A 12,690-nucleotide genomic window follows, 5' to 3' on the forward strand; every position below is an offset into this window, starting at 1 on the left:
AAAGAGACAGACTCTAGCCTGAATCTACTCTCTGACCAACCACAGATCGCTCAAGGTGCCACATTTACTTACATTGCTGATCCTCTATTTACTTTTCAAACCTATTTCTTTACTTCAGATCATTAGAAATCTCCATAAATGTTGACGTAAAGCTTTTAAATATTTGGTTGAAAAAATTAGTTTTGGCATGATAACTGACTCAATATTACTACCTAGTTATAAAACGAACTGCACTGCACTCTACTTTTATCTATAATGTCTAATGAAAGAAGAGACACAAGAGAGCTGTGCATAGACCATCAAATAAGAGGATGAATGAAATCAAGACACTGAATCTTGCATAATAAGGTGCAGATAGCATGCTTTATTTAAAATCAACAATACTATCCTCAGGAGGTTCAATTAACTGAATTAACATTTACTACTACAAGAACTACATCAAATTGAAGTGAAGGGCAATTTGTTTTTCTTAACAACAGTGTTTCTTCACTGTGGTCAACTGCTTAGTTGCCCTGAGCTGACAAGATGTAATAACATTCTAATACTACCACACAAAATCCTAATCACTGCACCCTATGAACCTCCAGGAGTTGGCACAATTTCTACACTGGAGCATCTAAGCAGCTTGATTAATTGAGGGTATGGCCAGGTGATGTTATTCTTTCAAGCTACTTAAGACAGTCCATATGTCAGAAACTGTGCTTTTGAACAATGAATGAACAAAGTGCTGGCCGCTTGCACTTTGCCCAAAATATGTCTCTGAAAAACATTAGTGTGACAGTCATCAGTTCCAATGTAAAACATTAAAGTGTTGCCTACAGGAGGGTATTTGTAAACAACACTTAACGTTTACATTTTTTTAGTCCACATAAATTATGTTCTTGCACATATGAGACTATGTGCAGTATTGTCTCTTGTGTGAAGGTCATCTTCAACAGGGAGTCTCTCTACCTATTGAGGCATTCTTAAACATCAACACTGAGTTGAGGCACAAAAATTAGTTAAAAGCTGAGCAGGGTATTCGTTCCCCAAGGAACTTTCTCCTACCAACCATTAGTTCCAAAAGTTGCATTTTAAAATGTCACAAAATAAATGGTACAAAACTTCATAACCGTTAACATCGGCTATATACAGTATGTACATGTCTAGAACAATGTTTAAAATGTTTAAGTCAAAAGTAATGACAAGTCAAAATCTATATCTTTGGACATTGTCTCATTCACGTAGGTACAAAAATATTTTTCATATTTACAAATTAGTTATTCCAGTCCATGTGAACCACTTGCAAAAAGTCAAGTGTAGTTAAGTTAAAGTCCTTTAAATTGAATGAATATTAATATTCACAGTTGCAGTATCAGATCCAAAATCATTTGTTAATTTCAGTGTGTAAAGTCCACCATCTTTCTTCTGAGTGTCCATAATGATAAGAGTAGTCAGATCTTCAGCAGTTTCAATATGGAACCTTCCCTGTTGCTCGTGACTAGCAATTTTTCTTCCATCACAAGCCCAAGTAACTTCAGGTGTAGGGTCTCCTAGAAAGGCGCAAGCCACTGTGAGAACTTTTCCTTCATCAATGCTGATGTCAGATGGAAGAGCTCAATTTTTGGAGGTATTCCTTCACACAAATAAGAAAGCACAGCAGCAAAAGAAGTTATATGCTGTATTTACTGCTAATTAAAATAACTAGTCATAAAATAAATGCATTGAGGTACATGTTTACAACTTTTGCACAATGAAACAGCTAAAATAAATTTAACAGTGTGATCTCAAGAACCATATTAACACTGCATATAGATGGAATGTCAGCCTTCTAACTTACAGATTATTTAAATATAAGGTAAATAAAAGGGAATGGAACATACAGCCCAATCTTATAATACAGTGACAACTATCTCTTGTATAATTTATTTTAATACAATTATGTTACTGTGCATGCTGTTGCGAAGGTACCACTACCACTACTACTACCAATAATTTTATTGCTCACCTTTAAAACCTTCTTTAATCATTCTACTAGTTGAACTTTCCAACTGTTTCAGACTGGATTTTTCCATAATACTGCTGGAGGCTCATCTCTACAAAGGATTCTGCCATGGAGGACATGCTTTTGGAAGACATGCTTGCAAATTTCATTTCAGACATGCTGCTACTGCTGAAGGAAGCCTCATCTCTTGAGGCTGACATTTGGGTTGACTGAGAAGAGAAACTTTTCTGCATGCTTGTTTCAAGCACCTGTTCTCAACACTACCTGTTTTGGTGGTTCTTCAACTAGAGCTGTGGAGCATAGTAAACACAGAATGAACCATAAATGACCTCTCTTTAATAAGTGAAGCCATATAATTGCTAGAGTGGCAGGAATAGATATGTGAGTCATTTTATAGTATAAACCAGTGAGTATATCAGTAGCTTAATGATTTAAAGGAAAGGGGACTAATGATGATAAAATTAACATTTTCGTTTTTTGGAATCTATTCTGCTCCTCCCAGTGAGATTGCCCAAATACTCCCCTACTGTATTTGGACTTAATTCAGTCACTTTTCCTTGTGATTTGGCCCTAGTTAGGACACACTCCCAGTAGGTGACTAGACAGCATGGGTCACTGCTTTACCTTCCTGATTTTCTCTACTCCTTATGGATCATGACTACGTCCCGAATGATATTCTGTGACAATGGGGATAACACAAAGCCCCCTGTACAACTCATGTGTTTACCTCTCCTTGACTTACAAATAATGGCTATGAATGTAGTGATAACTGGCTCTCTTTCCTAGTAGCAGAAAGAATTATTTGTGCAGTAATCTCCAATTCACAAAGCCTAGAGGAAGAAAGATCCACCTATGCAGGACTAAACTTGTTTTGCGTGCTTGGTAGTATGCAGTACTATGAGTGGACTACCAGGACTGCTTCAGTTTTGCTATGTTAAGTCATACACTATATAGTTGCATACTCAAAGCAGATCCTTTGCAGTAGACTTGACATGCTTGTTTTATGGGGATTCACATTTCTAGTTTCCTTTTGAAATCTAATAAATAACTTGAAAGTATAGATTAAAAAGCCAGTGTGCTAGGACAATTATTAATGGTGATGCCATCTAATTTTGTTTTTAAGATATGTAATTCTCAAACTGTATTAATGACTGCTAGCTCAGTTTCAGGATTGTTACCTGGATTTTTCTCCTCAGTATTGTTATAGTATCTGTAAATGTACATATAGAGAGCATTCAAGTTGCAAAAGAAATTATAGAAAGTAAAATGAAAATCTCACAGAACATAGTACTCAGTGAGAGCCATGCAGTACCACTTACTAATTTGTAGGCAGCTGCATTTTTGCATTGGATAGCAGCACAAATCAACGTGCCTAATACATACATTGCATCATATTGTACAATTTTTAAATCAGGTTTGTATCATAAATCAAAACAAAAACACAACAGAAGTTCTAACGCAAGTAGTGTTGAAAGTTTTGACTTACGGAGCACAATCAAAGATGCTGTAGCAGAGCACTGTCCATAGAAATTCTTTGCTTTAACTGTGTATTTCCCAATGTCTTCCTCTTCTGCACTTTGAATTTCAAGTGTATATACATTTTGAAACGATTCACTCTCACACGTGATGAAACCACAATCTGAAATGCATAGTAATTGACATCTTTTATTGTAGATACATAGCAGGACTCCTCCTATTGAGAATCTGCAGATGCTTGCCAAAGAGTTTGTAGGGGTAGAGCAGTGATGTTAGCATGTACAAACCTTCCCTATTGGAAGTAGGGGACAACTTGATATCAACCCTTCTACCACTGGCACAAATTGAGTGCACTTCAGTGGCATATAGCTGGAAGCCCCTTTTCAAATGAAAGACCTATGTACTAAGCATATTTCCCATAGACACAAAACATTTAGTAAATAGGCCCCTAAGCTAGTTCAGCATGTGCATCATTCTAAAATATATTAACTAGCTAAGTGGACAAAATCATCTTGCTAGACAAAATGTCAGTTGAAATTTGTGTTTGATGTTCTTCAAAAGCATTTTTTAAAATTTCATGTTCAAACTACTGTGCCATCAGCATCTTCATGATAATAGGATGGACATATGTACAGTCACAATAGATCTTTTTGAAAGTGATGGAACTACTGCTGGTTGTCCATACCGATGTTCTTTGCTTACCATCCTAAATAAGCAAACAGTTCTGTATGTGCTTTTTTGATCTATATTTTCAGAGCTATATTTATCCCTAATGGATCTGAATACTGACTTATAACAATGATTAACTTGAGATTACATTTGGTCTCTTTCTATTGATATTAAGATGAATTTTAAAAGCCTGGCGTGCACATTAATTAGGGGATGTACGAATACGTTGGATTCGCATGCGCCGAGCGAATTTTAAAAGCTGTCCAGATACGTGCATATCTCCCATAGCTCGCACATCTCCAAAGATTTCAAAAAGGGGCAGGACATGGGCATGGTCTGGATGGGGCATGGGAGTTTCAGGGCATGAACCAGAGGTGTGCTTGTAAATACTCAGACGACCCAGCTTGTGCTGAGATCCCCTACCGCATACATTTACCTCTGCTATGGATGATGTGTAAGTTAAAAAATAAAGAAAACTAGGCAGATCTGTGGGGTTTTAACTGGGGGCAAACTGGGAGAACTGAAGGCTATTAAACTAAGCGGTGGTTTGGAGGAGCTATCCCTTAACTGGGCGAACTGGGGATGAACTGTTAGAACTGGGAATGGCATCGGCACTCGCCCTTTTTAAAATCCCCTGATACACGGAAGAAATGGGATTTGCATGGACATGCATGCACCCACTTAAAATTTGGCATGTGCGTGCAACCAGGCTATTTTATAACATGCGCGCATATGCTCGTGTATGTTATAAAATGGCCGCATATCTTGGTGCCCGCCAGCATGCGCAAACATATGTGCACCCGCACACCAGTTTGAAACTTACTGTCATTATGTGCAAAATTTAGATAATCATATTCCTCTCACTTTCCAAAGCATGCATTTAGTCTGTTTTAAGCCCGTGATTTGGCATATCAGTTATTCAGATGGATGTTTCCAAAGCATAAATCTATTGAATAAGAGGATATCATTTATGTTAAAGGATAAATTGTCACAGATTACTTACTGGTAGATTGTCTTTGAACCATTCAACCTCAGGAGATGGATCACCGGAAATTTCACAAGTGAAAATAACATTCTGACCTTCATTGATATTTTGAGATTTTGGTTGAATACTAAATGCTGTGCATTACACAGCGCTCTTTGCCAATTGTCATATCAAATTGGCATTTAATTATTCCTTGTTCAGTCTTACCCTCACAGGTAAGCACTCCTTCATCTTTATGGCTGACTTTTCTGATGGCTAAAGTGTGGTCATTCCCAGACACACCATATCTGTAATCTTCTGAATTATTTAATTCCATTCCATTGAGCACCCATTTCACTTGAGATACACCAGGAATGTTAGCTTTGAGAGTAACCGTCTGACCCTCTGAAACACTCAGCTGAGTAGAAGAGGCTTTAATTTCTGTATAAGAAGTTTTGGCTTCTTGAGAAATAAGTTCCTGTTTCAAAAACTCCTCCTTGACAACTGTTTTTCTTCGGAGGGTATTGCTGATTTCTTCTGTTCACTCAAGTCCTTAACTATAGAAAAGATAAAACCATATTACAATATTAAGTATTTGTGAGTAGGAAATATATTTGGCCTTTATTGTTTACTATGATGAAAAGATGTAGGGGCCAATATTCAGAAAAAAGTTGAGCTCCTAAATATAGGGTGGTGGTTAGGAACCTCTTTTAAATCTTAGGAGGGTAATTTTTTCAGTTGAAATTCATCTAAATTTAAGCCCCTAAACCTTATAGAGCTCCTAAATTTAGGACACCTAACTGGTGATTGCCCATGGGAAAAAAAGGGACAGGGGGGCGATAGTGAGCAGGCAGCCGCATCATGGCGGTACGTTTTTGCCCATTGCAGTTGCGGCCATGCTGTAAAATATTGCCCCCGTAGTGCCAATGAAATAGCTGTAGCTATTTCTGGAGCTAATGCAAGCGATAATGTGCGACACATTATCTCCCGCAGCGCTACAAAGCCCCTAACTTTCCTGAACCCCAGCCTAAACCCTGCCTAAACTCCTCCCCTTACCCGAATTTGAATTTTTAAACTCATGATGCAGTAATTATCACGATTTGAAAAATGATCCCCTAAGTTAGGATTCATTTTCAGCCAATTTAGGAATCTGTTTTCAGTTGAAAATTCAAATAAAGTTAGGATCCTAAAAGCCCTAAGTAAGGTGCCTCATTATGAAAATCAATGCTAAACTCCTAACTTTGTTTCCCTTAACTCTGCCCTTATAGTCACCTGCTTTTTAGGAGCCTAAATTTAGGACCCTAATGAAACTAGGACCTTAAATTTAGGAACTTGGTCCTAGTATATTTCCAAAAGGGTCAATTTAGGAGACTAACTCCAAAAGCTAAGCCTAAACCCTTTGAAAATTGGCCTCATAACAACCAGAACATAAGAAATTTCCATACTGGGTCAGACCAAGGGTCCATCAAGCCCAGCATCCTGTTTCCAACAGTGGCCGATCCAGGCAAGTACCAAAACATTAAGTAGATCCCATGCTACTGATGCCAATAATAGCAGTGGCTATTCTCTAAGATAACTTGATTAAAAGCAGTTAGTTAATGGATTTCTCCTCCAAGAACGTATCCAAACCTTTTTTAAATCCAGCTATACTAACTGCACTAAACACATCCTCTGGCAACAAATTCCAGAGCTTAATTGTGCGTTGAGTGAAAAATAATTCTCTCCAATTAGTTTTAAATGTGCTACTTGTTAACTTCATGGAGTGCCCCCTAGTCCTTCTAGTATCCGAAAGAGTAAATAATTGATTCACATCTACTCGTTCAAGACCTCTCCTGATTTTAAAGACCTCTATCATATGCCCCCTCAACCGTCTCTTCTCCAAATTGAACAGCCCTAACCTCTTCAGCCTTTCCTCATAGGGGAGATGTTCTATCCCCTTTATCATTTTGGTCGCCCTTGTCTTTACCTTCTCCATCGTAACTATATCTTTTTTGAGATGTGGTGACAGAATTGTACACAGCACTCAAGGTGCGGTCTCACCATGAAGCAATAGAGGCATTATGACATTTTCCGTTTTTTCATCATTCCCTTCCTAATAATTCCTAACATTCTGTTTGCTTTTTTAAATGCTGCAGCACACTGAGCCAACGATTTCAATGTATTATCTGCTATGACACTTAGATCTTTTTCCTGGGTGGTAGCTCCTAATATGGAACCTAACATCATGTAACTACAGCATGGATTATTTTTCCCAATATGCATCACCTTGCACTTGTCCACATTAAATTTCATCTGCCATTTGGATGCCCAATCTTCCAGTCTTGCAAGGGTCCTCCTACAATTTATCACAATCGCTTGTGATTAACTATTCTGAATAATTTTGTATCATTTGCAAATTTGATTACCTCATTTGTTGTATTCCTTTCCAGATCATTTATAAATATATTGAAAAGCACCGTCCAAGTACAGATCACTGAGGCACTCCTACTGTTTACCCTTTTCCAGAGAAAATTGACCATTTAATCCTACTCTCTGCTTTCTATCTTTTAACCAGTTTGTAATCCAGAAAAGGACACTGCCTCCTATCCCATGTTTTTTTAGTTTCCTTAGAAGCCTCTCATGAGGGACTTTGTGAAACGCCTTCTGAAATCCAAATACACTAAATCTACAGGCTCACCTTTATCCACATATTTATTAACCCCTTCAAAAAAATGAAGCAAATCTATGAGGCAAGACTTGCCTTGGGTAAATCTATGCTAACTGCATTCCATTAAACATATCTTTCTATATGCTCTGTGATTTTGATCTTTAGAATAGTTCCACTAGGGATGTGAATTGTTTTTTGACGATTTAAAAAAATCGTCAGATATTTTTTAAATCGTCAAAAATCGTTAGAGTCGCGATACAATACAAATTCCCCCGATTTATCGTAAAAAAATCGTTAAATCGGGCACGGGAATTATTTGGGGGGGAGGGCGGGGAAACCGGTACACCAAAACCAACTCCTAACCCACCCCGACCCTTTAAAACCAATCCCCTTACCCCCCCAAAATGTTAAATTACCTGGTGGTCCAGTGGGGGGGGGGGGGGGGGGGGGGGTGGTGATGTCCCGGCGCGATCACCCGCTCTCGGGCCATTGGTGCCAGTTTGGCTGCCACTAATATAAATGGTGCCGATGGCCCGATAAAAAAAAACCTCACCCGACCCTTTAAATCGACCCCTTTAGCCTCTCCCACCCTCCCGACCCCCCCCCAAACCTTTTAAAATTACCTGGTGGTCCGGGGGGGGGGCGCGGGGAGCGATCTCCCACTCTCGGGCCATCGGCTGCCACTCATAAAAATGGCGCCGATGGCCCTTTGCCCTTACCATGTGACAGGGTATCCGTGCCATTGGCCGGCCCTGTCACATGGTAGGAGCACTGGATGGCCGGCGCCAAAGATGGCGCCAGCCATCCAGTGCTCCTACCATGTGACAGGGGCCGGGAACGAGAGATCGCTCCCCGCGGCCCCCCTGGACCACCAGGTATGTATAAAAAGTTTGAGGGGGGTCGGGAGAGTGGGGGAGGCTAAGGGGGTAATTTTAAAAGGTCGGGGTGGGTTTTTTTTTTATCGGCGTGGGCCTCACTAAAAAAAATTAGTGATGTGAATTGGAATTGAAACCGATCCCAATTCACATCTTTAACGATCAGATTCCCCCCCCCCCCCCAGCTGAACCTGATCGTTAAAACGATCGGGCACACGATTCACATCCCTAGTTTCCACTACTTTTCCTGACACTGAAGTCAGGCTCACTGGTCTATAGTTTCATGGATCATCCCTGGCGCCCTTTTTAAATATTGGGATTACATTTGCCACCCTCCAGTCTTCAGGTGCAATGGATGATTTTAATGATAGGTTACAAATTTTAACTAATAGATCTGAAATTTCATTTTTGATTTTCTTTAGAACCTCGGGGTGCATACCATCCAGTCCAGGTGATTTGCTACTCTTTAGTTTGTCAATCTGGTCTACTACATCTTCCAGGGTCACAGTTATTTAATTCAGTTTATTTGAATCATCACCCTTGAAAACCATCTTCGGAACCAGTATCTCTCCAACATCCTCATTAGTAAACACAGAAGGAAAGAGTTCATTTAGGGGTAGATTGTAAAAGAAGCACACACATGTCCTTGTGCGTGTGGTTCCTGGTGCGCGCACATGGACACTCCAATTTTATAACATGCGTGAGCCGATGTATACATATTATAAAATCAATTGGCCGGTGGCGCATGTGTGTGTGACATGAGTAGGGGGGTGTATGAATTTTTGAATTATATGGGTGGCAACACAATCGGGTCTACTCCAGTTCTCTTCTAGTCCACTCCAATTAAGAAGTTTTCAATTTTTTTTACTTACTGCTCTGTTGAAGCAGAAGCAACTTGTGCACGCCAGCTTGGCTGCCAGCACGCACTTCCCCGGAATATGGTTAATGGCTGCTGTCCCAGCTGCCCTCCATCCCGCCCCGACTTGCCCTTTTTCAGGGCCTGGCACTTGTGTGCTTATCAGCAGTTACGCACATGCTGGGCCCTTTTGAAAATGCGCGCAGCGCACTTAGGGCCCAGCTACGCGAATGACTGCCGGCATTTGCGCGCATGGCCCTTTTAAAATCCGGCCTTTAATCTTTCTGCAAGTCCTTATTGTCCCTAAGATCCCCTTTAACCCCTCAGTCATTTAACGGTCCAACCAAATCCCTCACAGGTTTATTGCTTCGGATATATTTTTTAAAGATTTTATTATAAGTTTTTGCCTCTACAGCCAACTTCATTTCAATTCTCTCTTAGCCTGCCTTATCAATGTTTAACACTTAACTTGACAATGCTTATGCTTTTTCCTATTTTCTTGAGATGGATCCTTCTTCCAATTTCCAAGCCTCTTTCACCTCACCATTTAACCATGCCGGTAATCATTTTGCCTTCCTCCCACCTTTCTTAATGCATGGGAATACATTTGACTGTGCTTCTAAGATTGTATTTTTAAAACAATGTCCATGCCTGTTATACACTTTTAACCTTTGCAGCTGCACCTTTCAGTTTTTTTTTAACTATTTTCCTCATTTTATCAAAGTTTCCATTTGAAAATTTAGTGTTAGAGCGGTAGATCTACATACTAGTTCCAGTCAGTTCAAATTTGATTATGTTATGATCACTATTGCCAAGTGGTCCCACCACCGTTACCTCTCTCACCAAATCCTGCATTCCACTAAGAATTAAATCTAAATATCTCCCTCTCTCATTGGTTTCCTGAACCATTTGCTCCATGAAGCAGTCATTTATTCTATCCAGGAATTTTATGTCTCTGGCATGTCCTGATGTTACATTTACCCAGTCAGTATTGGGGTAATTGAAATCTCCCATTATTACTGCATTGCCAAATTGGTTAGCTTCCCATCTCTCGTAACATTTCATCATCTGTCTGATCATTTTGGCCAGGTGGACAATGGTGTACTCCTATCACTGTACTCTTACGAATCACACATGGGATTTCTACCCATATAGATTCTGAGCATTTAGTCTCTTGTATGATCTTTATCCTATTGGACTCTATACCCTCCCGGACATAAAGTGCTACACCCCCACCAAGTTGATCCTCCCTATCATTACCATATAATTTGACACCCCCACCAAGTTGATCCTCCCTATCATTGCCATATAATTTGACCCACCCCCACCAAGTTGATCCTCCCTATCATTGCCATATAATTTGTACCCTGAGATAGCACTGTCCCATTGGTTATTCTCCTTCCAACCAGGTCTCTGAGATGCCAATTATGTCTGTCTCATCATTCACTGCTGTAGCATTCTAACTCTCCCATCTTACTTCTTAGACTTATAGCATTGGCATATAGACATTTCAAAGTACGTTTTTGGTTTGTATAAACAACCTTCTTTTCAGTTGATATGGATAATTTGGGATTCTTTAGCTTAGGTGATTCTTTACTTATAGGCACATGGGCTACTTTTGAATTTATTGGAACCTCTCTATTGGGATGCCCTAACTCTCCTATTTCATTAGTATCCTTCAAAGATACATTACTCCGCGCCATGCACTGCTGAGGAACTGTCAGCTTTTCCCTTTGTTCTAGTTAAAAGCTGCTCTATCTCCGAAAGGATTGTGTACTCTTACTATGGGTTCTTCTGAAATTGGAACTATGACCCACTACAGAAAACTAAAATGGACTTTGCTATATATATATTTTTTTTTACTATGAAGAAAAGCTAAATGGCCTGTGTGACCTTCTTCTTGAAGTCTAAAAGCATCAGCTATGGAAAACTCAATGCTTCCACTTATTCACAGAGTGCAATCCATACAGTTACTTTCAAATACGCTATTTCATGTGGCATCTTAGAATTGAATGTGTTATTATGGTGTGGACATATTGGTCACATGGGCAGAGCTTTATGCAGCCATGGAAGTCATGTTTAACATGACTTGGGTTAGCTGCGAGTATCCTAAATAGCCTTAGTTCCTTGATGGAGAGGGAATAGGATATGGGTCAGACTGCAGAACTATTATTTGTAGTGGTGTTCTATGATGATAAGCTGCAACAAAAAAAATCAAACACTGTTGATATGGGCTTGTAGCTCAAAAGATTTGACAAACAAGCAAAAAGGGAAGGGCTAGGTTCAATAAGACTTACTATAAATTTATTTTAATAACAATGGATTCAGACTTTAAATGGGCTAAAAAACAGAAATTAAAGGAAAGAATTTAGAGCCACTGTAGAATATGATTTTATATAAGAAATTCTGCTGAACACTAGAATACTGGTTTTCTGAATTTGTTTTTCATGAAAACATTAATCGCCATTCAAATAGCAAGAATGACCAATAATCCTAGGGTTTTATTAGTGTGATTCATTGTTGTTCAGCTGCATGGTCTGAGCAACACCTGTGACAGATAGATTTGCACATAGGTACCCATATCAAAATTAGTAATTATTTTCAAATATTTGAAATGCAATAAAAATGTACCTTTATGGTTAACCTGCAACTTGAAGATGTAGATCCTGCAGAATTGGTTGCAGTGCATGAATATATCCCACTATCTGAGATATCTGTGTCATAAATTTCTAAGTGGAGTTTCCCCTTTTCTTCATATATTTCATATTTTCCCCCTTGCGTGAGAGCCTGTAAAAACATTTAAAAATGCTTTTACTACTGCAGCTTATTTCTAATTTTAGCAACATCATAATATAAGAAGAAAATGTACCTTTCCATCCTTAGTCCAGGGAAATAATCGGTAAAGGATCTCCGGTCACTTCAATTGTAAACCTGGCAAGAGAGTCTGAGGATACAGTCATATCATTCAAACCAGAAGTAATTGCTGGCTTTGAGGTTGTTTTTTGAATGGATTTTGCAGTTTCAATTTTGTTTGTCACTTGAGAATAAATATTTTTAAAAGCTTGACCAACAAATTGGAAGGTAGTTCTGGCAAACACCTCCCTCACTGATAACTTCACAGACATATTCTCCTTGATCAGCTTCTGTGATATCATGGATTTAAGTTCATAGGTACCATCAGCTGAATAATGTAAATGGTAGTGACTGTCTTCTTTAGTT

The 12,690-nt window shown here is 39.1% G+C and overlaps 2 protein-coding genes across 2 annotated transcripts in view; both read right to left on the reverse strand.

The window, feature by feature from the left end:
• Positions 1 to 344: 344 nt before the first annotated feature.
• Positions 345 to 5,255, reverse strand: LOC115094655 (peroxidasin homolog; the record flags this gene model as incomplete). Its single annotated transcript, XM_029607906.1, is given in 5 exon segments — positions 345 to 1,595; positions 1,598 to 1,615; positions 3,471 to 3,590; positions 3,593 to 3,623; positions 5,133 to 5,255. Coding segments are annotated over 5 exon segments (570 nt in total), but the record flags the coding sequence as incomplete, so codon positions are not given.
• Positions 5,256 to 5,535: 280 nt separating this feature from the next.
• TTN (titin) overlaps positions 5,536 to 12,690 on the reverse strand; it is a 509,207-nt gene continuing 502,052 nt past the window's right edge. The window contains 6 exon segments of the mRNA XM_029605898.1: positions 5,536 to 5,652; positions 12,104 to 12,258; positions 12,341 to 12,358; positions 12,360 to 12,563; positions 12,565 to 12,629; positions 12,632 to 12,688. Coding sequence (XP_029461758.1) covers positions 5,577 to 5,652; positions 12,104 to 12,258; positions 12,341 to 12,358; positions 12,360 to 12,563; positions 12,565 to 12,629; positions 12,632 to 12,688 — 575 coding nt within the window. The 3' untranslated portion in view covers positions 5,536 to 5,576.

Source organism: Rhinatrema bivittatum, chromosome 6 (assembly GCF_901001135.1).
Source record: "Rhinatrema bivittatum chromosome 6, aRhiBiv1.1, whole genome shotgun sequence".
Taxonomy (NCBI): Eukaryota; Metazoa; Chordata; class Amphibia; order Gymnophiona; family Rhinatrematidae; genus Rhinatrema; species Rhinatrema bivittatum.